At 37.0% G+C, this 17641-nt stretch overlaps 1 protein-coding gene across 1 annotated transcript in view; it reads right to left on the bottom strand.

Annotated features, from left to right (window-relative positions):
* The window catches only part of LOC129746288 (discoidin domain-containing receptor 2), a 903668-nt gene that overhangs the window by 33093 nt on the left and 852934 nt on the right, over positions 1-17641 (bottom strand). Inside the window, exons 15-16 of the mRNA XM_055739885.1 lie at positions 5232-5391; positions 4344-4493 (exon numbers count right to left, since the gene is read on the bottom strand). Of these exons, the coding sequence (XP_055595860.1) occupies positions 4344-4493; positions 5232-5391 (310 nt within the window). The remainder of the gene's footprint in view (positions 1-4343; positions 4494-5231; positions 5392-17641) is intronic.

The following is a 17641-nucleotide window of genomic DNA, read 5'->3' as shown; positions in this document are numbered from 1 at the left end:
ACGTACAAGCTCAAACAAAAAATCTTCAGAAAAGTGTTAAAAGTTTCAAATTCTATCATCGAAAAAATACGTTAAAAATTGACTTGAAACAGTGCTATCTATTGCGCAGTTCAAAAGTTACAAATCAACTTTAAAGTGCCCAGTTTTCAGAAAGGCGAAAACGTTTTCGAACTTTCGAATAATCACACTAATGCCTCGGTAAAATGGACTTCTTCAGTTGATTCCTAGATTATTATTGCAATAAGAGTAACGTTTAACAAGAAAAAAATAACTTTCTTTACTTTGCGCTTCTGCGGCGGTCAAATCAACTTACAGCATTGGAACAGATGTTCGTACTTTTTAACAGTATTCGAAATCAGAGGACTAATTTGTCTAATAGGAACATTCTTGATGATCTGTCTCATCCGGCAGTTCTGATTCTAGGCATATCATAGCCAGTACTCTCACGTATTAGTTTTGCATAATATTGTTCGAAATTTAACTATTTCTAGCAAGTTTGAAGGAGCTTGCTAGTGAGTTTTAAGATATTTTTTTATAATGCAATATAACGAATGTGTTACAAAACTTCAACAGCAACTAGCTCATACGGCCTGCTCAAAACTGACTGAAACTTTATTGTTTTTTTCTCCATTTTGTTATGACAGTTCTTTTTGGTGTGTTTGGAGACATCTGGTGGTCTAGCCAAAAAACAAAAATAAGATCAAAAAGGTCGTTGGATTGTTACATAAGTTTCGAGGGTTACCTTGTACGTATGTGATTTCACTAAGAGAATGATAAGCCTCCTTCTTTTTTTCGATGACGACATTTTGTGATGCATTTGGTACACTCATAAAACTCTTCAACAATGCCAATGGGAGCTTACTATATGCCAAAAATGAGATAAAACTTGCACTGCCAGCATTTTGGCACAAACACTCGAGCTCTCGAGTAAATGACGGCCAATCAAGAATTAAACTATACCGGCTTACCAACACAAGCACAGCGCTCGATCGATTCATTCAAATTTATATTTGCCTTCACCCGAGCAGCAAGGGAAGTGCAGTGGTTGTTTGTATCCTCCTTTGTCTTCTGATGGGATACGCATGAATGCCTAATTTATTTTTTCTTGTAAGCATATGCAATTTGGTTGCGCGAAAAGGACTTATCCAACGGTTGCACGCCTTGTTAACGCCAATTATTTGCGATTATCTGCATGCCATGATTGGTGTCGTTTCTGATCGGTTAGTGTAGTTTGGTGAAACGGTGACAGAGTTGGCTGTCATTGTCTGCTGCCTTTGGAAGGGTATGGGTAAAAACCTGAAGAGTCTATCGAGGAAACATAAAGAGGCCGAAGGAACCACAGCTGATGATAGGGTCCCAAGCTGATCGACTAGGGCGAAAACCAGGAAGTCAGAAGGACCTATTTATGATATTAACTTTAAGTTGCAGATTGATTCAGTAGAAGCTGGATACCTCAGTGCTTAAAGGTTAATAACCTTAGCGAGGTAGCGCAAAAGGAATAACTCCAATGAAGGAGTCTTCCAATGTGCGATCATGCCACTATTAGGCTTAAAGGCGGTCTGCACAACAGCAGAGCACCAGAAGCAATTGGGAGGAAGCTCCGAAGCTGTTTCTCAGGATGCATTATGAAGGCCGAAACAACATTCGCGAATACGTTTATCATATGCAGTGAATATTTTTGGGGGTTGAACTGTTCCTCTGGAAGGCGAGACCGTTAATCGGAAGACGAAAAGCACGCAGCCATCACAACTAGTTCCACTACTCACCACCAGAGTTCGTAAGCTACCTGAGCGAGGCGAAGAGGCGAAACAACCAGATTAGACGAGGCAAGAAAAGGCGCGAGGCGAGAGCAAAATGGCGGGTTCTACCTGATGTCCAAATATTTCGGCTCCTGGTTTTGTAACGAATTTTTATTTTATTGTTCCGACTCGCTCAGGTAGCTTATGGTCTCTGGACGTGAGTAGTAGAAATGGTAAAGATGGCTGCGTGCCTCTCGCCTTCTGGTTAATGATCTCGCCTTCCTGAGGAATTGTTCAACCTCCAGAAACACTCACTGCATTTGATAAACTACCTACGAACAAAATAGCTGAGACCTCTTTCGAAAGACTAACAAAGCTTACAACTAAGACCTTTAATTACCGCAAACAACATGGATAGACAGAAGTAGTAGGAAGAGGAATGCTTCTGGCAGTCCAAGATCCTCTGGAAGGATTAAGCAAAGGATGTTAAAGAGTAGTTCATATAATTTAGAAAAAGCGGCCACCGACCGTGGCCTAGAGGATAGCGTTCAAGTCTTCTAAGCCAGCGTTCATGAGATCGAATCTCGGTCACGACATACATAGTACCCTTTTTGTGAGCTGGTGGTTTTAGCATTTTTAAGATGCTAGCCATCATATCTTTGAAAGATGAGATCTCTCCAAAAAAAACGTGAAGTTTCACTGAGATCCTATATATGTATGTGTGTTCGTAAGTCATTTATGTAAAACATATTAAATGATATTGGCTTCGTGCCAGAAGATCTTAACCAGAGGTGCAAAAAGATTTGTTTATGTAGCATGCAGCGCGCAACGCCGATTCTAAGGCCGATGACATAGTGAGTGCGATGCGATGCGAATCAGCGGAAAATTTACGGACGCAGCCTACGCGAACTCGAGCGGCGGAACAAATTGACATCTGCTTCGCCGCGTTGAGTATGTCAGGTTTAAGCGATTCACATACATTTTCATCAAATGTGGTTCACCGCATTGAATCGCATTCACCGCATCGCATCGCATCGTATTCACTATGTCATCGGCCTAACCGGGGGACTGAGATAAAGGGAGAATATACGTCAAAGATCACACAAATTGTGCAGCCAATTGCAATGATTGAAACTGTTCTGATTCTTTCTTTGTTACAAACAGAATTTCTAACGTGTCTTTAAGTAGGTAAAAGTCAGCCGTACAATAAAATCCTTTGACTGCACGTTCCGGAAAAAGTAAACGATTCGAACAGATTACAGATTTTTGGAAATTCATACAGATTTTAAAAACATTTACAAACCTTTACAGATTATGCTCGCAATCCAAAACAATATCAATTCAAAATTGTACAAGATGAAATATTACGATAAAAGTGATAAAGGTTTTGTTTTCCTATTTGTGTAAAGTATTGCAGCGCTTATGTTTTTGCAACACTAGAATCGGTATGAAATTTCCATTTTGAAGAATATAATTTTTTTTGCCAAAATCTGGCGTTTATATACTTAAAATCTAGTTCTAGAAATTGCAATATAATAAAAAGTTCGAACAACTGCTATCTTTGGAAATTTGTCAAAAATTCTGTGTTTGTATTTTGAAAATCTGAAGTTGCGAAAATATTCCAAAACAAGTCAACTTTTCAATCCAATCAAGGTCTGATAAGGAAGTTTTTTCCAGGGCTTTCAGGGTGCGTCGATAGAAAAAGTAATTGTGGTCGATTTTTTAAATAGGATTTGATTAGATGTTCCGAAATTTCAAACGCGTTTTTCTCGTTTCGAGCTAACTGCTAGTTTCGCCCTTATGAAATGTTACGATAGATATGTCCATCCCTTCATGCTTCTCAACACACCAATAATGAGGCATATGATTTTGTAGGGGAGAAGGAGATTTTAAGCCGATTCCAGAAATACTCCACAAAACGGTTGCCTGTATCCTTCAACTAACCCTCTTACCCTTAACTGAATGGTAAACCCCTCTTCTCAAACTCACGAAAATGACCGTCTTTGAGGGGGCTAATATCACAACAATAGGAAAACAACTAACCAACAACAACAACAGCATCATCATCACGTATGCAAATTATAACGACGTAGAAGAGCGAATGGTGAGCGACATTTGTGGCTTTTGGCTTCCGTGTCATCACCCCCTTAGGCGGGTGACCCAATCGGAAATGGCCATTTGCCGTGATGTGCACTTTCCGTATGAATGATTGAATAATTAATTGGTTTTACCCGGATCGCGCCGGGTGTCACTTTCTCAGCTCAAGACTATTGCTTGAAGTCAGTCCCTCCGTGATATTAACTCTTAACTAGGCAGGACTTGCATACACATGGTTTGTAAAGTAAGAAGCTAATAACCGCTCAGTCGGCGGCGGTGTCATCATTGATAAAATTCAATAAACTCTAAGCGGGCGGCATTCATAGGTTGGAAATTCTTGGAGCCGAACGAAGGTGGCCTGCTGTGGTTAAAATTTGCTGCGCCTTCCACCTTCTTCTCCATTTCCCAGGGAAGCTAAAATCCAGAAACCTCCAAAATCTGCTCCAGCCATCGAAAGTCAGCGCCTATTGTGATCCTATATAATTAAAATCAAATTAAAATCCTTACGTGTTTCTTGCTGTCCTGATACATATGGCCGATGTTTTCGATCACCTTCTCGTCGCTCAGATTCTCGAACGGCTGCTCCCGGGCGAAGGTGAGAATTTCCCAGAGCGTCACGGCGAACGCCCACACGTCAGACTTTGATGTAAATTTACCCTGCAAAGAGAAAGAGAGATAAGAGAGGTGGACAGCGTAAGAAGGTGAGAAGGGTTTCGGGTTTTTGAAGTGCGCGTTACGTCCGCCGTCCATTCAGGCATCACTGACTGGCGTCGTGGGTGTGTTTGTGTGTCTATGTGGTGAAAATTCAATTAATTAGTACAAACGCACTCCCGCACGTAATCTGTGTCGTGCTGTGGCGAATCGGGTTTGCCCGATTCGCTGAGGGTACACACGGAGGGAAAAGCCTATTTTTTATGGTTGATTGTTACCTACCCTAGGGTTCTGATGATAGATTTTTTTTTCGATAATTGTAAACCATCCAATTCTGAGCTTTGAGTAAAAACTAACGCAAAAACACCTGAGTCTTAAGTAGCGGGAATAAATGGATTGTTATCGACACGTTTTACATAGAGACACATAACTGAGTACGGATTGTTTTTGTCTATATGGGCTTTATTTGTGTCATCTGTAGATTTCGATGAAGGTTGAAGAAACAGTTTTTTTTTGTACTTTTAAAATTTTCCCTCCGTGCGCCTTCTAAAGCTAGCTGCAATTGAAAAGGAAGGAGTCTGGTGGAGACAGGTGCCTGGTCCGTAGCAACACCAGCCAGCATGCTTTCGACACATACACACAAACACTCTCACAAACATACATGAGGTGAGGTTTCATCCCAGAGCTTCCCGCCTTCCCCGAGAATCTGATGTGATGGGATACGATGTGTTGTTGGTCACTTACCATCAGGACGCTTTCCCATGCCATCCATCGGATTGGCATCGGTTGTGATTGTCGGCCGGCCCCCTCCAGGTGGCAGTAGTCAGCGGGATATGCAATACGGTTTATCACAGTTCCTAGTGTACAGATTTTTATCTCCAGCTGTGGCCCAACTAAACAACTCCTGTGAAAAGAGACAAAGAAAGACAAAGGGTCAGGTGGGATGAAAAGAGACACGAATGGAATTCAATTATGGAATTTTTGATTTATGTTGTGCTATTCGGGTACGTTCGTTCGTGTGTATTGCAAGATTTAACTTTAAACTTACTTCGGACGAGGGCTTAAATACGAAAACAAAGCTAGAAGATGATACCGACTTTGTCTAGGAGAGAACAATTGTATAGTATTCATCGTTTATTAAAAATTTAATAAGAAATGTCAAAGCTGTAACACATTGAAAGGTAAAACCCATCAGAGCAGGAATGAAAGTTCACCACCCTGTCAGTCTCTCCAACTGCGAAGAAAATCTTCCGAAAGATTGAACAAGAATAGGTATCCATCTTCCCAAACCAGACAGATCCCGGGGAATGGCCACTACTCACTGGTGAAAGCCATTGTCGGAATCGAAACCGAAAGCTAATGGATTTGGCTCCGGTAAACTTTATTCTATTATTTATTCAAATGATTTGCAAATGCACTTTTACACATGCATTTCTCAGCATCTCAGCAACCCAGTTGGAAACTGTTTTCAGTATTCATTCATTTCAAAGTTTTTTTTTATTCGTTCGTTTCTCTAACCACATCACCTCAGCCAGGGCCGTAGGAAGAACTGCCTCATGGGGGGGGGTTTTAATGACAAAATTTTTCCTATAACATTTTTTTTTTTGAAAAATACATTCATAAAGAATACTAAAAAAAGTGATTCTAAGGGTATCTGATTATTCGAGTTTTTTTTTTTTAATTATAAATTCTTCATTTAAAATCATTGCTTTCGAATATAGGTCTTGTTTTCAGTTTTTTTAAACTTCAAAAAATAAATGAGGGATCTTGAATGCTCCATTTGAACGAAAAATTTGTTTGGGGTTCAAATCAGATGTTCTCTCAACAATTTTAATAATGTTAAACAACAAACCAGTAAAATATATTTCCAGCAGATTTTTCCTGAACCTGAAGATTAAGTTATTTTATCAACAATAAATTAAAATTAATAATTTATTTCATTTTGAAAATCCTGTAAAAACAAAAATAAAAATTGAAATTCAGATTTTTCATAGAACGCAATTTCGAAAATGAATGCAGATCGTATTTTATAATAGTGGTTCTCACCTTTTTGTGTTTTTTTTTGGGGTATTTTGAATTTCAATTCCGAATTTGAATTTTACATTTTGAAATTGAATAACAAATTTGGATTTCTTGTTTGAAATCGATTTCTGAATCTAAATTCCTAATAAAAATTCCCAATAATCAATAACAGAACAGACAGAATTCATCACTCGAAATTTTGTATTTGAATTTGGAATTTTTGATTCTCTATATGATTTTTTTCTACTATTATTTATGTGTAATTCAACTAGTGAATCGGAATGGAATGATGAAACTGTGGTATTTTAATTCTGGATGACCATTATGGAACTTTTTAAAGTTTCAATTCTGCATAAGAGTAAGGGGTTAAAATTTCAAATCTAAGTTCTAAAAATGGTTTCTTATTTTAAATATTTATTTTTAATATTCCGGAATGGCGAGTTTTGAGCATAGAAAATGAATATTTTTTTAGTTTTAAATGCAAAACCAAGACTCGTATCAGGATTTTGTTCCAATGATGAACCAAACTGAAAATCAAGTACATATATTAAACTGAATACAGATTCCACAAACCACTCATAGACAACAAATTTAGATTTAAAAAAATTGGAATCAGAATATTTGGAATGATTCAAATCTAAGGAAACTAAACATTTTTGCAAACATATCCGAGCAAGGCAAATCCGGGAAATTTTATTTAAAAACCTTTGCCAAATCCGGGCATTCAATTTAAAAAATTTCAACTCAAAATCTGGTCAATATCAAGGCAAATTGAGGAATTCTTCAATTAAAATCAAGAAGAAAAAAATCCTCGTAAAGTTGATTTTTTTTCATCGAAAACATCAGCCAGTTAATTCGGATAAACTTCTAAAACAAATAGTTTTGGACACAAATTACATAAATTTAATCAGGCAATTTAATTTTTCTTTGATTTTGCAAATAAAGAAAAAACATACGGGTTAAATCCAGGCAATCAGGCAACCCTAGTGAGTCTAATCTTATTGAAAATTCGATATTCGAGACTAAGCACTCTACCCAAAATGCATGAAATTTTGTGAATTACTGTTGATAGCGTTATTCGAATAAAGTCTTCAAATATCTATCAATAAGTGAGAAAATTTTGGAAAATCTGTAGTAGAATTGTGAATCTGTGATAAGATTTTGAGGTTTTGGCCGTAGTTCTGAGTTGAGATTGTTACTCTAGATTCACTTTAGTAGTTCATCAAAATTTGATTAGCAATTTTAAATTTTGAGTTAAGAGAAAAACATTGTGCTTCACATGTTTTGGATCCTCATGGGGGGTGTTTAACCCCCAAAACCCCCCCCGTTCCTACGGCCATGACCTCAGCCATGGCCAACTTGATGGGATGACCGATTTCGCTCGGTCTGCCCTAACAAAGACGGACATTGTGGGGCTCGGGCTGATGACGATCAAACTTTAGCCCGATCTTTAGCCGAACGCCGAGGGATGCGACGAGGGTGATTATTTTTTCGCCTCGAAGAATCACGCTCGGATGCTTCTTTTGCTATTCGCCGTCGTCCTCGTCCATCCGAACAGGGCGATGACAGTCCACCAACTCGTCGGGGGAAATAAATCACAATCATAATGAATCCGCCTGTTATATTCTTTGCATCGGGAGTCGAGAGTTGCAAAGTGCAGAAAGACGTTTTTGAAGGAAGTTTTTTGTGTTTTCCCGTTCGCCTTACTACGGTTTTGCACCTCCCTCAAACCTTTTTTTGAACTTTTCTGTCGTGGAGAATTATTTGTGCAACTTTGGCTCCGCTGATGGTTTAGGGGAACTGGGGGTATAATGCCCAGTGTGGGCAAAACGCCCCACTGCGATATCTAGCTAGATATACACTTATTTTAAGAATTAGGTACGCTATTCCCTTCTAATTAACAGGAGAACCTTTTGTACAAAAAATTAGCATCAAATATGCAATAAATCCCTGCAAAAATCTAAAAATACTTTTCAAGCCATATTCCTTGCAATTTGTGCCTTGACTTTCGTAAGGAATTACGGCATCTATCGCCAAAAAAAATTACCTGACATCTGTTACAATGATGAACATTGGTCTTGAAAATCATCACAAAACGAAAAATTTCCTTATTCAATTATTTTTCCTGTTATTTTGAACAATTTTTAATAAACATGTCTAGGTAGGGCAAAACGCGCCATGTCCGTTTATCTTTCAGCATGTTTCATATTTGTTTAAATTTATATGCAGTTTCATAACAACAATTTTAAAGATATTTATAAGTTGTTTTGGAAAATATAACTTGAATATAAACGAAAATATTTAAAATTCCTAAATTTAATATAGATTTAATTAACTATTCACAAGAATTTCAGTATATCTGGCAGCACTGCGCGTAGCAATACATTTTTCCATCTGTGAAGTAGAATAGAAGTGTTTTTACCTGGGAAACACTTTCGGAGGCACTTGGATCAATAAACACTTACTAAACGTTAAACGGCGCGATTGGGTACACACATATGCGCATTATGCCCCTACTGAATTTGAAATCCACTTTTAAACCTACTCTTTAAACTTCATTAAATTTGTGGCCTTTTTTGACCTTCCAGTTATTCTATCTATCAGATTTAGACAAAAAATAAACCAAACTTCCAAACACAATCGAAAATTATAGTTAATCTTTTCAAATGTACTCTAAAACAAGGCTTTCTTCTTAACGTGGGCATTATGCCCCCTCTTCCCCTAATGGTTGTTTGCACCTCGTTCCCTAAAGTCATCCGCCAGTCAGGGTTTGGTTTGGGTCGTTTATCCCGTCCCAGAGTGATGGTCGAGAGAAGATTCAAACCCGAAGAACATATCTTGCGCGTCCTAATAGAGCTGTTTTCAGAGAAAAAGCGGCTCGAAGGACCTGGTGATAATGAATATTTATATTCATTTTCTATTTTTATTTAATACTAGCTGACCCGGTGTGCTTTGCTACACCTTCCAAAAATAAAGGTAATTTGTAAAAATTTATTCAAATTTAGATTTTTGTAAGCATTATTTTAAATCAAACCTCATCATTGTTCAGATCCAACAACTTTGAAATGAGAGCAGCAGCTGGAGTTCCGAATTGCAATTCAAAGATGGTATATATTATTTATTTACTCTGTTTTTAAAGCTTCATAATGACTTAAATAATGTCAAAATTTATGAATTTTCCACCTTTTTTACGCAAAGTGGGAAGTTTTGAACTTTCATAAAAACATTTGTCATATCTATTTTCGAGTTATGCCAAATATCCGTACGCTAAAAAAGCCCTCTTTTAAAATGTGGTTCCTTCTTTGAAAAGCTCTTTATCTTAAACTTACATGGGGCTCCCCCATCTTTTCCAATATTGTCCGCCACTGCTTGAAGAAGGTAGGCTGATTTACCCAGCTCGAGTTACATAAATTTCTAATTGAAAGAAAAAGATTCGCATATTGGAATTAATTGCATATTGTACTTTATGGAGAAAGAATTTTGAAAATCGATCAAAAGCGTGAATCGAGACAGTTTTTTAGTATATTCCTAAAATTCTGTATTATGAGCGCTTCCAGCTACTGATTAGCTTCAGATGGTGTATTTTTTGGAGTTGAAAAAATAAGCTATAAAAATTTGAAAAAAAACGATGAAAAAGATTTTGAATAACCATTTCAAACAGCTTTTTTCACCATTCTCGCCCTTCGAAGCAGTTTGAATATTTATCCTTTTTGCGCCAAAATTATGTTAAAAAATGTTCCGCCATATGCCAAACATTACAGCTTGAAGCGTTCCCAAACAGCACTTGTTATGGTATGAAAATCATCGATTTTACACAGTGCAAATTCCTTTTTTTAAATAAATTTATTAAAGCAAAAAATATAAGTATTTAAAAAAATATCAGTTGCATCACTAAATAAATTTCGAGCGTTTTTTATTTTCTCTTTGAAAGTCAAATATTCAAAAATGTTGGCAAAAACAAATTTCCAAGTTAACATTTGTCACGTATGTTGGGGCAAGTAGAAATGCAAAGCTTATTTTCAGATGCGTCAGAGTAATGGCTTTAAATGGATTTAATACGTATTTCTGTTTGTTTGTTTTATCAAGTTTCATTGATATATCAGATATCTGCAGTATTCCTGCGTATAAATTTAAGTTTGTTACTCCACTTTTAACGAATGCTGTTCAAAGTTCAAAGCAAATGACCTTCATTTACAATGATATTTAAGAATTTTAAATATCCGCTTAGGTTTCATCATTCGGAATACCCCTTCTGGTCTTTCCAACATATTGAATAATTTTGAAGATGAATTTCTTGAAACTTCGACGTTTGCCCTTGCCCAACCGTGTAAGTTGACAGGAGTTTTTGACCTTTGAGGGTATACTAAAAATTACTCATAAAAATTTTGCTTCCAGTTGTATATCAGTTCTAAAGTCTCACTTTTCAAAAAAGAAGCGGATCAAAAGTCTCTTTTATGCAGCCATGTAACACAACAATACTTTTCATGTTAAGTATGTACTTGAATTGATTTGTAAGCAAAAAGGACGATGTTTTTTCTGAGTTATTTAAAATAAAAGAAAAAGAAAACATTTATTTTTTAATTTTTTGTAACAGAGAAAAGTTGAACGTTTGAACATGCTCTAGTGTTCCTTGAATGAAAATTCTTTCGGAAAATGAATTCCCTCACTTTTGGTCAATAAAAATCAGTTTATTCCACTGATACCTTTCACTTATGCACACGTCAATCCTATCTTATCTAATTTTAAGAAAATGCTCTTGATCAGTTCATGTGTTGGATCGGATTTTTTTATCTTCTTTGAATTTAAATGACGCTTGATAAAACTTCAGTTAAATATATTTTTACATGTTCAACAAAATGTTTCCGATCTACCTCTGTTGAAAACATCTTATTTATATTTCTGTTATTAATATGATTCAAATGGGTTAAAAAATTGTTTGTAAATTCTTTACATTCTGTATTTTTTTCAATCGTCCGCAAAGTGTCATACCCTTATTTCATTAGCATCAGAACTAAATTTATATTTTTTAGATAACAAATGCTACCTACATACATTAACACGAATTGAATTTGGAAGTATTTTTGCAAATCTTTCAATTGGTTTTGATTCGATTGATAAAATACCAATCCGTGTCACATCTAGGCGTCATTTATTTCCACGTGCTGTGTACAATTAAGCAAGAAAAAACACATCTAGGTTGCATATTGCACTCACGTGCATAAGAAATATAGGTACTTGGTTGAAAAACAGGCGCCTGATAGCTAAATTTTTCCAGCGATCAATGAACAGTAGGTATGTTTTGGTTACTATTTACTTGCGACGACGTTTGCTTGACCATAGAGACGAAAAACAAACCCCTCAAAGAAAAGAAAATCTCTAAAAATGGATGCCATGACTTTTCAATTTCAGATTTTGGCAAAAAAAAAAAATGTATATGTTTTATTCGATCGGCAAAATGTCAATCTGGGTCACATCTAGGCGTCATTCATAACCATGTGCTGTACAAATAAGCTAGGTATCAAGTAGAAAAAAATCACATCAAGGCTTCATATCGCCACCACGTGCATTGAAAATATGCTGGATTGAGAAATACGCGCCTAAATATTCCCACTGATCAGTATGCTATGCCATGGCTACAATCCTCTCGCGACGCCTCGACCATGGAGACGAAAAACAAACCACCCCAAGGAAAAAAAAAATCTCGAGAAAATGGATGCCATGACTTTAATTTGATACGAAAAAATACAAATTTTGTATGGGAGCCCCCGTCCCTTAAGTCGGAGCGGTTTGTAACTATTATAGAAACCATCTCCGGCCCCAAAAACCCTCAGATTCCAAGTTTCACGACGATCGGTTCAGTAGTTTTCGAGTCTATAGGGAACAGACAGACAGACAAACATTCATTTTTATATATAAGATAAATTTCATACGATCATCATAACATTTATGGTATCTCAAATGGAGAAATTATAGATAAGAAAAAACATTTATATTTTTCAGGAACACGTAAAAATAAGGTTTAAATTGTTTTCAATGTTTAAAATTTTAACACACCCTATTAGAAGTTTGTTTGATTTAAGTTGCACAGATGGAATCGCGAAGAAGAAAGTACCTTAAGGAAAAGAGGATGAAAAAACCCCTCTAGGAACAAAACAGATTGCATAATGGGGTGTATATCTACTTTCAACGAGATGTGCGAATAATGAAGTCCATTCATCACCTGTGAGATGCAGGCAGCACTGTTATTTGGAAATATTTCCCTCCTCTCTAGACTCACTACGCTTCTGTTGGTGGCTCAGTTCGATGGATAAAAGGGCGACGATGGTACCACGCTCTGGCTGGCAAATCTTACCCAGTATGATTTGTAATAATCATAATGGCAGAATTCTTTTCACGAAATGAGCAATGTTGAAAGCCTCTTCTTATGAATGGAGGAGGAATCCTTTTAATGTGAGATTTCTCCCTTGTGACAATAATCAATCTGACGAAACGATAGTGTGAGAGAACACCATTGATTTTCTTGAAGTCACAAGTTTTTTTTTGTCTTACAAACCTTTTTTTTTAATTTTTATTCAGCATTGTGAACTAGATATCGAGATGATGAGGTAACTTTTTAGTTGAATGATATTTTGTGTTTTAATGTGATTTTCTAACGTTCCTACATGGCATAGAAAAACGTTAAGAGGCGCGCATTGCAATTGTTTATTCTTCAGTTTTCAATTTTAGACATTAATTTTTAGGATGAGTTTATTATTTTACTTGAATTAAAAAAAAATATTTGCAAATCTTTCGAAAAACTGACAACTCACTCCGATTTTTCTTTTTTTTTTCTTTGCAACCTTTACAAAATATATACTGGCGAAAACTAGAAAATTTCTGGGAATGCATCGATGTATAATTCAGTTTTCGAAAATTTGTAGCATCTTTTTTGAATTTCTTAACAATAAAAAAATGCACAAGCAGCTCACCTCTGGAGGGTGTCAGTCGGTTACTTGAGAGAAAACAGCCCTATAACTTTTTAGATAATCCGTAGAAAATCCGCAGGACATGTTAAAAATTCGTGAATATTGAGCATCGATCCGTAGTTCCGTAGAAGTGCTCAAAACTCGTTGATCTATGGAGAAATGCGTAGATCTGGCTGTAGTGAATAAGGCAATTATTAGAAATAAACAATTAAATTGAGCGTAGCTTTACCGATCAATGCTATAAAAAATAAATGAGAGTTTTATTAAGTGTTTTCGAGCAAACGCTTCAATGAGGTGGCATATAGAGTTGTTTTTGACATTTCTTACGCACACTTGCTTAGCGTGTACAGATGAGACGGGACAATTAACCTCCAAAACTCTCGGTACAAAAAAAGGACAGCCGGTCGACAAACATGGTCGTTTTTGAGGTTGATTGTCCCAAAACTAAAAAGTGTTGGTGAAACAACCAGCATAATATCACCAACACTATCAGCGGCAAATAGGACTATTGACGAAGATATGAAATCTCTGATGAACAAAAGAGATAGGAATAAATCATTTGGATGGATGAAAGAGTAGCAAATATAAGGAATTCATTCTATCTGTGATTGTTGGTGAAGATAGACGCGCATAAGTTAACGGTTCCAAACGCGAGAAATTTCGTCACATGCAGTGGAACGGATTTCGGATACGACACTGGCCACGCTGCTTCCATCACAGTTCTAATACGGATCAATATAGGCTGTTCCAGAAATTATAGGCACACCTGATGTTAACGGTCATTTTGAATCGAATATTTTTTGTCGAATTCTAATGGCTGCGTCCTCCTGTTTACACATTTCTGTACGTGATAACCTCAACAAAAAAAAGTTAAAGAGGTTGTTTTTTACACGACCGTTATCGTAGAATTACGAATGTATGTCATGTTGTAACATTCATTCTGACCATCAATCAAACTACATCAAATACCCTCGCTAGTTTCAACTTAACACAGTAGAATAGAAGAAAATGAAAGAAACAAAATACAACTTAGCAAAACAACCAGAATAGCCATCGTGTTCCACAAACTGGAAGGTTTTAAAACGCTAAAGAATGCGGCGCGCAAGTTCCATTCATTCTGTTGGCATCCTCCTTGCAGTGCGCTGCGTTATCTGCTCTTGGGACTGCATTATCACAGCAAAAAAGAGACTGGGAAGAAAAGGGACCGCTCTAACCAGCTTCAACTTAATTTCAAGTAAAAACAAAGCCTCCATCAGCCATCCGAGAGTCCTTTAACGCACGCCCTCTGAGCCGGAGACTTGCATGTCCGCATTAAACAAAAATCGCCGCTTACTGTGACCATACATGAAAGTGCCCAACAAACGAATGGAGTTCGCGCGCCACAGTGGCTGGCTTTTTATAACTTTCCAACTTGTGGAACATGATGAATTGTTTGCTCGTTTGCAGAGGTTTTTGGTTGCAGTCGCTAAGGTTTTCCTTGTTTCCCTCAAACGAGCAAAAATTCCATCATGTTCCACAAGTTGTAAAGTTATAAAGCGCCAGACACTGCGGCGCGCGAACCTCATTCGTTTGTTGAGCACTCTCTCGTATGGTTCTTTTCTTCCCCAGTCTCTTTTAATTTTTTTGGCTGTGATAATGTAGTTCCACGGGCAGATAAAGCTGCGCAATGCAGTGACCACACAGAACGATGCCAACAGAACGAATGAAACTCACGCGCCGCATTCTCTGACTTTTTAAAACCTTTCAGTTTGTGGAACACGAAAGGTTGTTTCGCAGTTTTGTTGCTTTCATTTCCTCTGTTCTGATGTAATATTTTCATTTTTGGTATTTGGTTCATTTTGACCACAATCGACAATGACTAAACAAAATGACAAAACGGCCTTCAGGAAACAAAAATACACAAATGACGGCAGAAGGGGACGAAAAAATAACTGATGCATCCAAAAAATACGCCGGAGTCACGAGAGGTTTTCCAGTACGGCATTGCCGAGCAATGAAAAATTTAAAATATTTCAAAAGCGATTCTGGCCTTTCTTAAGTAGCTAGCAGTCCCCGTAGATGTGGAAAATTGCTGAAGCTTGGGCCATGTTGCTGATGTGGTTTTGTGAGGTTTTTTTAACAGCTGGCTTTGTTAGATGCTTCGGTTGCTTGGCCTTTCCCGGATGAGCGGTGGCCAGAGTCGGGAGTCGGGACAGTAGCCACGAACAGCTCTTCTTAAAAATTTGAACACGACTGGAGCTAGGACACAGTTTGGCAGTTATATTTATAACTTTCCAAGCACCAATCCGTATTTGCGCTTCATTGGTATTGGTGTACCAACACACAGCCAATACAAAACGGTATTCGGAAAGGATGTCTGTGAATTGGAAAGTTTTCGTGACGCGAAGTTCGTTCGCGAATTTCAATTTGCACCCCTATAGTGTTGCCGTAAGACGTAATTCTACGTCAAAAAACATTTAGATTGTGATCACAGCTGTCGGAGCGGTACGCACAGCTATTTTGAATATGGTGAACATTGTACATTTGAAGATGAACCGAGGAGTGGTCGAAAATTTGATCCTCGAAGTCATGGTATCGACGAAAACGTAAGGGATGCCTACAAACAGAAACCATTGGCTTCTGTTCGGTTACGGAGTCCGGACTTCGATGTCTAACGTGATGCGTGCTAAAGAGCGACTTGGGCTCAAGACGTACCAACCCAAGTAACAATTTTAGCTTTATTATGGTCAGCAATATATCGTTTGGACTATCGCATTAATCTTCATAAAAAGCTAAAGCGCATTCTTTAACATAACCTGGACTCTAATAAAGCCAAAATCAGGCTATTTGGCCCTACCCTAGAAACGTCATCAAGACATATAATTGTTGGTCATCAATATTGGTCACCAAAGCTTTTAAAAAGCTATTATAAAACATGTTAGAAATTTTTGTTTTTTTTCGGTTCTGTCAGTTCTCGGAGTTTTTTTTTATTTTTTCCAGCAACCATAATGGTTGATGAATGATGATTGCATTATTCAGATATGATCTGGTAAAATTAATAGCTAAAAAAAACCAATGTTTTAACCATATATTGAGCTTCTTTTCTACTGCCAGTCAAGATTTTAGGTAAAATGTATATGAAATAGTATCTTAAAATAAATGCGCCTCGTTAAATCTGATGGTCAATCATGGTGGAATTGATGGAAAAAGGCCTGAAAAAATATTTTCCAATGCTTGCATTGTGAATCCATCAACATGGCGTCATTTTGTGCCCTTCGATTTTGCAACCAACATGGCGTGAGTCAATTCATAGTTTTATTATGGTTTAATGATGACCCCAAAAAAAGCTACGATTTGACGTTTCTCTCGCAAGCCAACCAATTACACGCTAAGGTTGAGTTCCTCATTTCTGAGTTGTTAATCATTAGTACAGTAAATGAGGACAGACTTTTTGAATGAAAAGGGATTGGTTTTGAATGACCCGTGGAATAAATTATGAGTTGAAGTCAAATTTCGTTGTCTGACGCCATCTTGAAATCCAAGATCCAAGAACTTTAAAATGGTGTAAATGACTTGAAATCGCATAAAACCCCAACAAAATGGGTATCGGGTGGAAGGGCTAAACGAGTAGAAGTTGAATTTAGTTATCAGACGCCATCTTGAAATCCAAGATGGCGGCATCCGCTCAACTTTCAATGCTTAATACTGACAAAAAGTCGCATTAAACCACCACTATACGGGTATTGGGTGAAAGGGCTAAACTAGAAGTCGATTTTTTTCTTTCCGACGCCATCTTGAAATCCAAAATGGCAGCTTCCACTGAATTTAAAATATTGTTAATCAATGAAAATCGTTTGAACACAACTTTTTTCACGTAATACTACATTAAAACTACTATTTTAAGACAATTTAGATAATTTTAAATCACTTTTATTATTTTTTCATTATGTTTCTTATGCATTTAGCACTTTTCTTATTTTGTTTATAGTTTTTGATTTTTTTGCCATTTATGTAATTCTATTATTCCTATCATGCTATTATGTTTAAATTGTATTGGTCTTATTCTAGCGAAAACTATAAGGTTATGTTGTTTCTGTTTACCGTCTGATTTAGGCACATGTGCCAAATTCGATGTTGCCAAAATCGAATGTTGCCAAAAACGAATGGGGTCTGTATTGTGGTGGTTTT

The sequence above is a fragment of the Uranotaenia lowii genome, chromosome 2, assembly GCF_029784155.1.
Source record: "Uranotaenia lowii strain MFRU-FL chromosome 2, ASM2978415v1, whole genome shotgun sequence".
Taxonomy (NCBI): Eukaryota; Metazoa; Arthropoda; class Insecta; order Diptera; family Culicidae; genus Uranotaenia; species Uranotaenia lowii.
The sequence above is the reverse complement of the archived record's forward strand: the minus strand, read 5'-3'. Positions and strand labels throughout refer to the sequence as shown.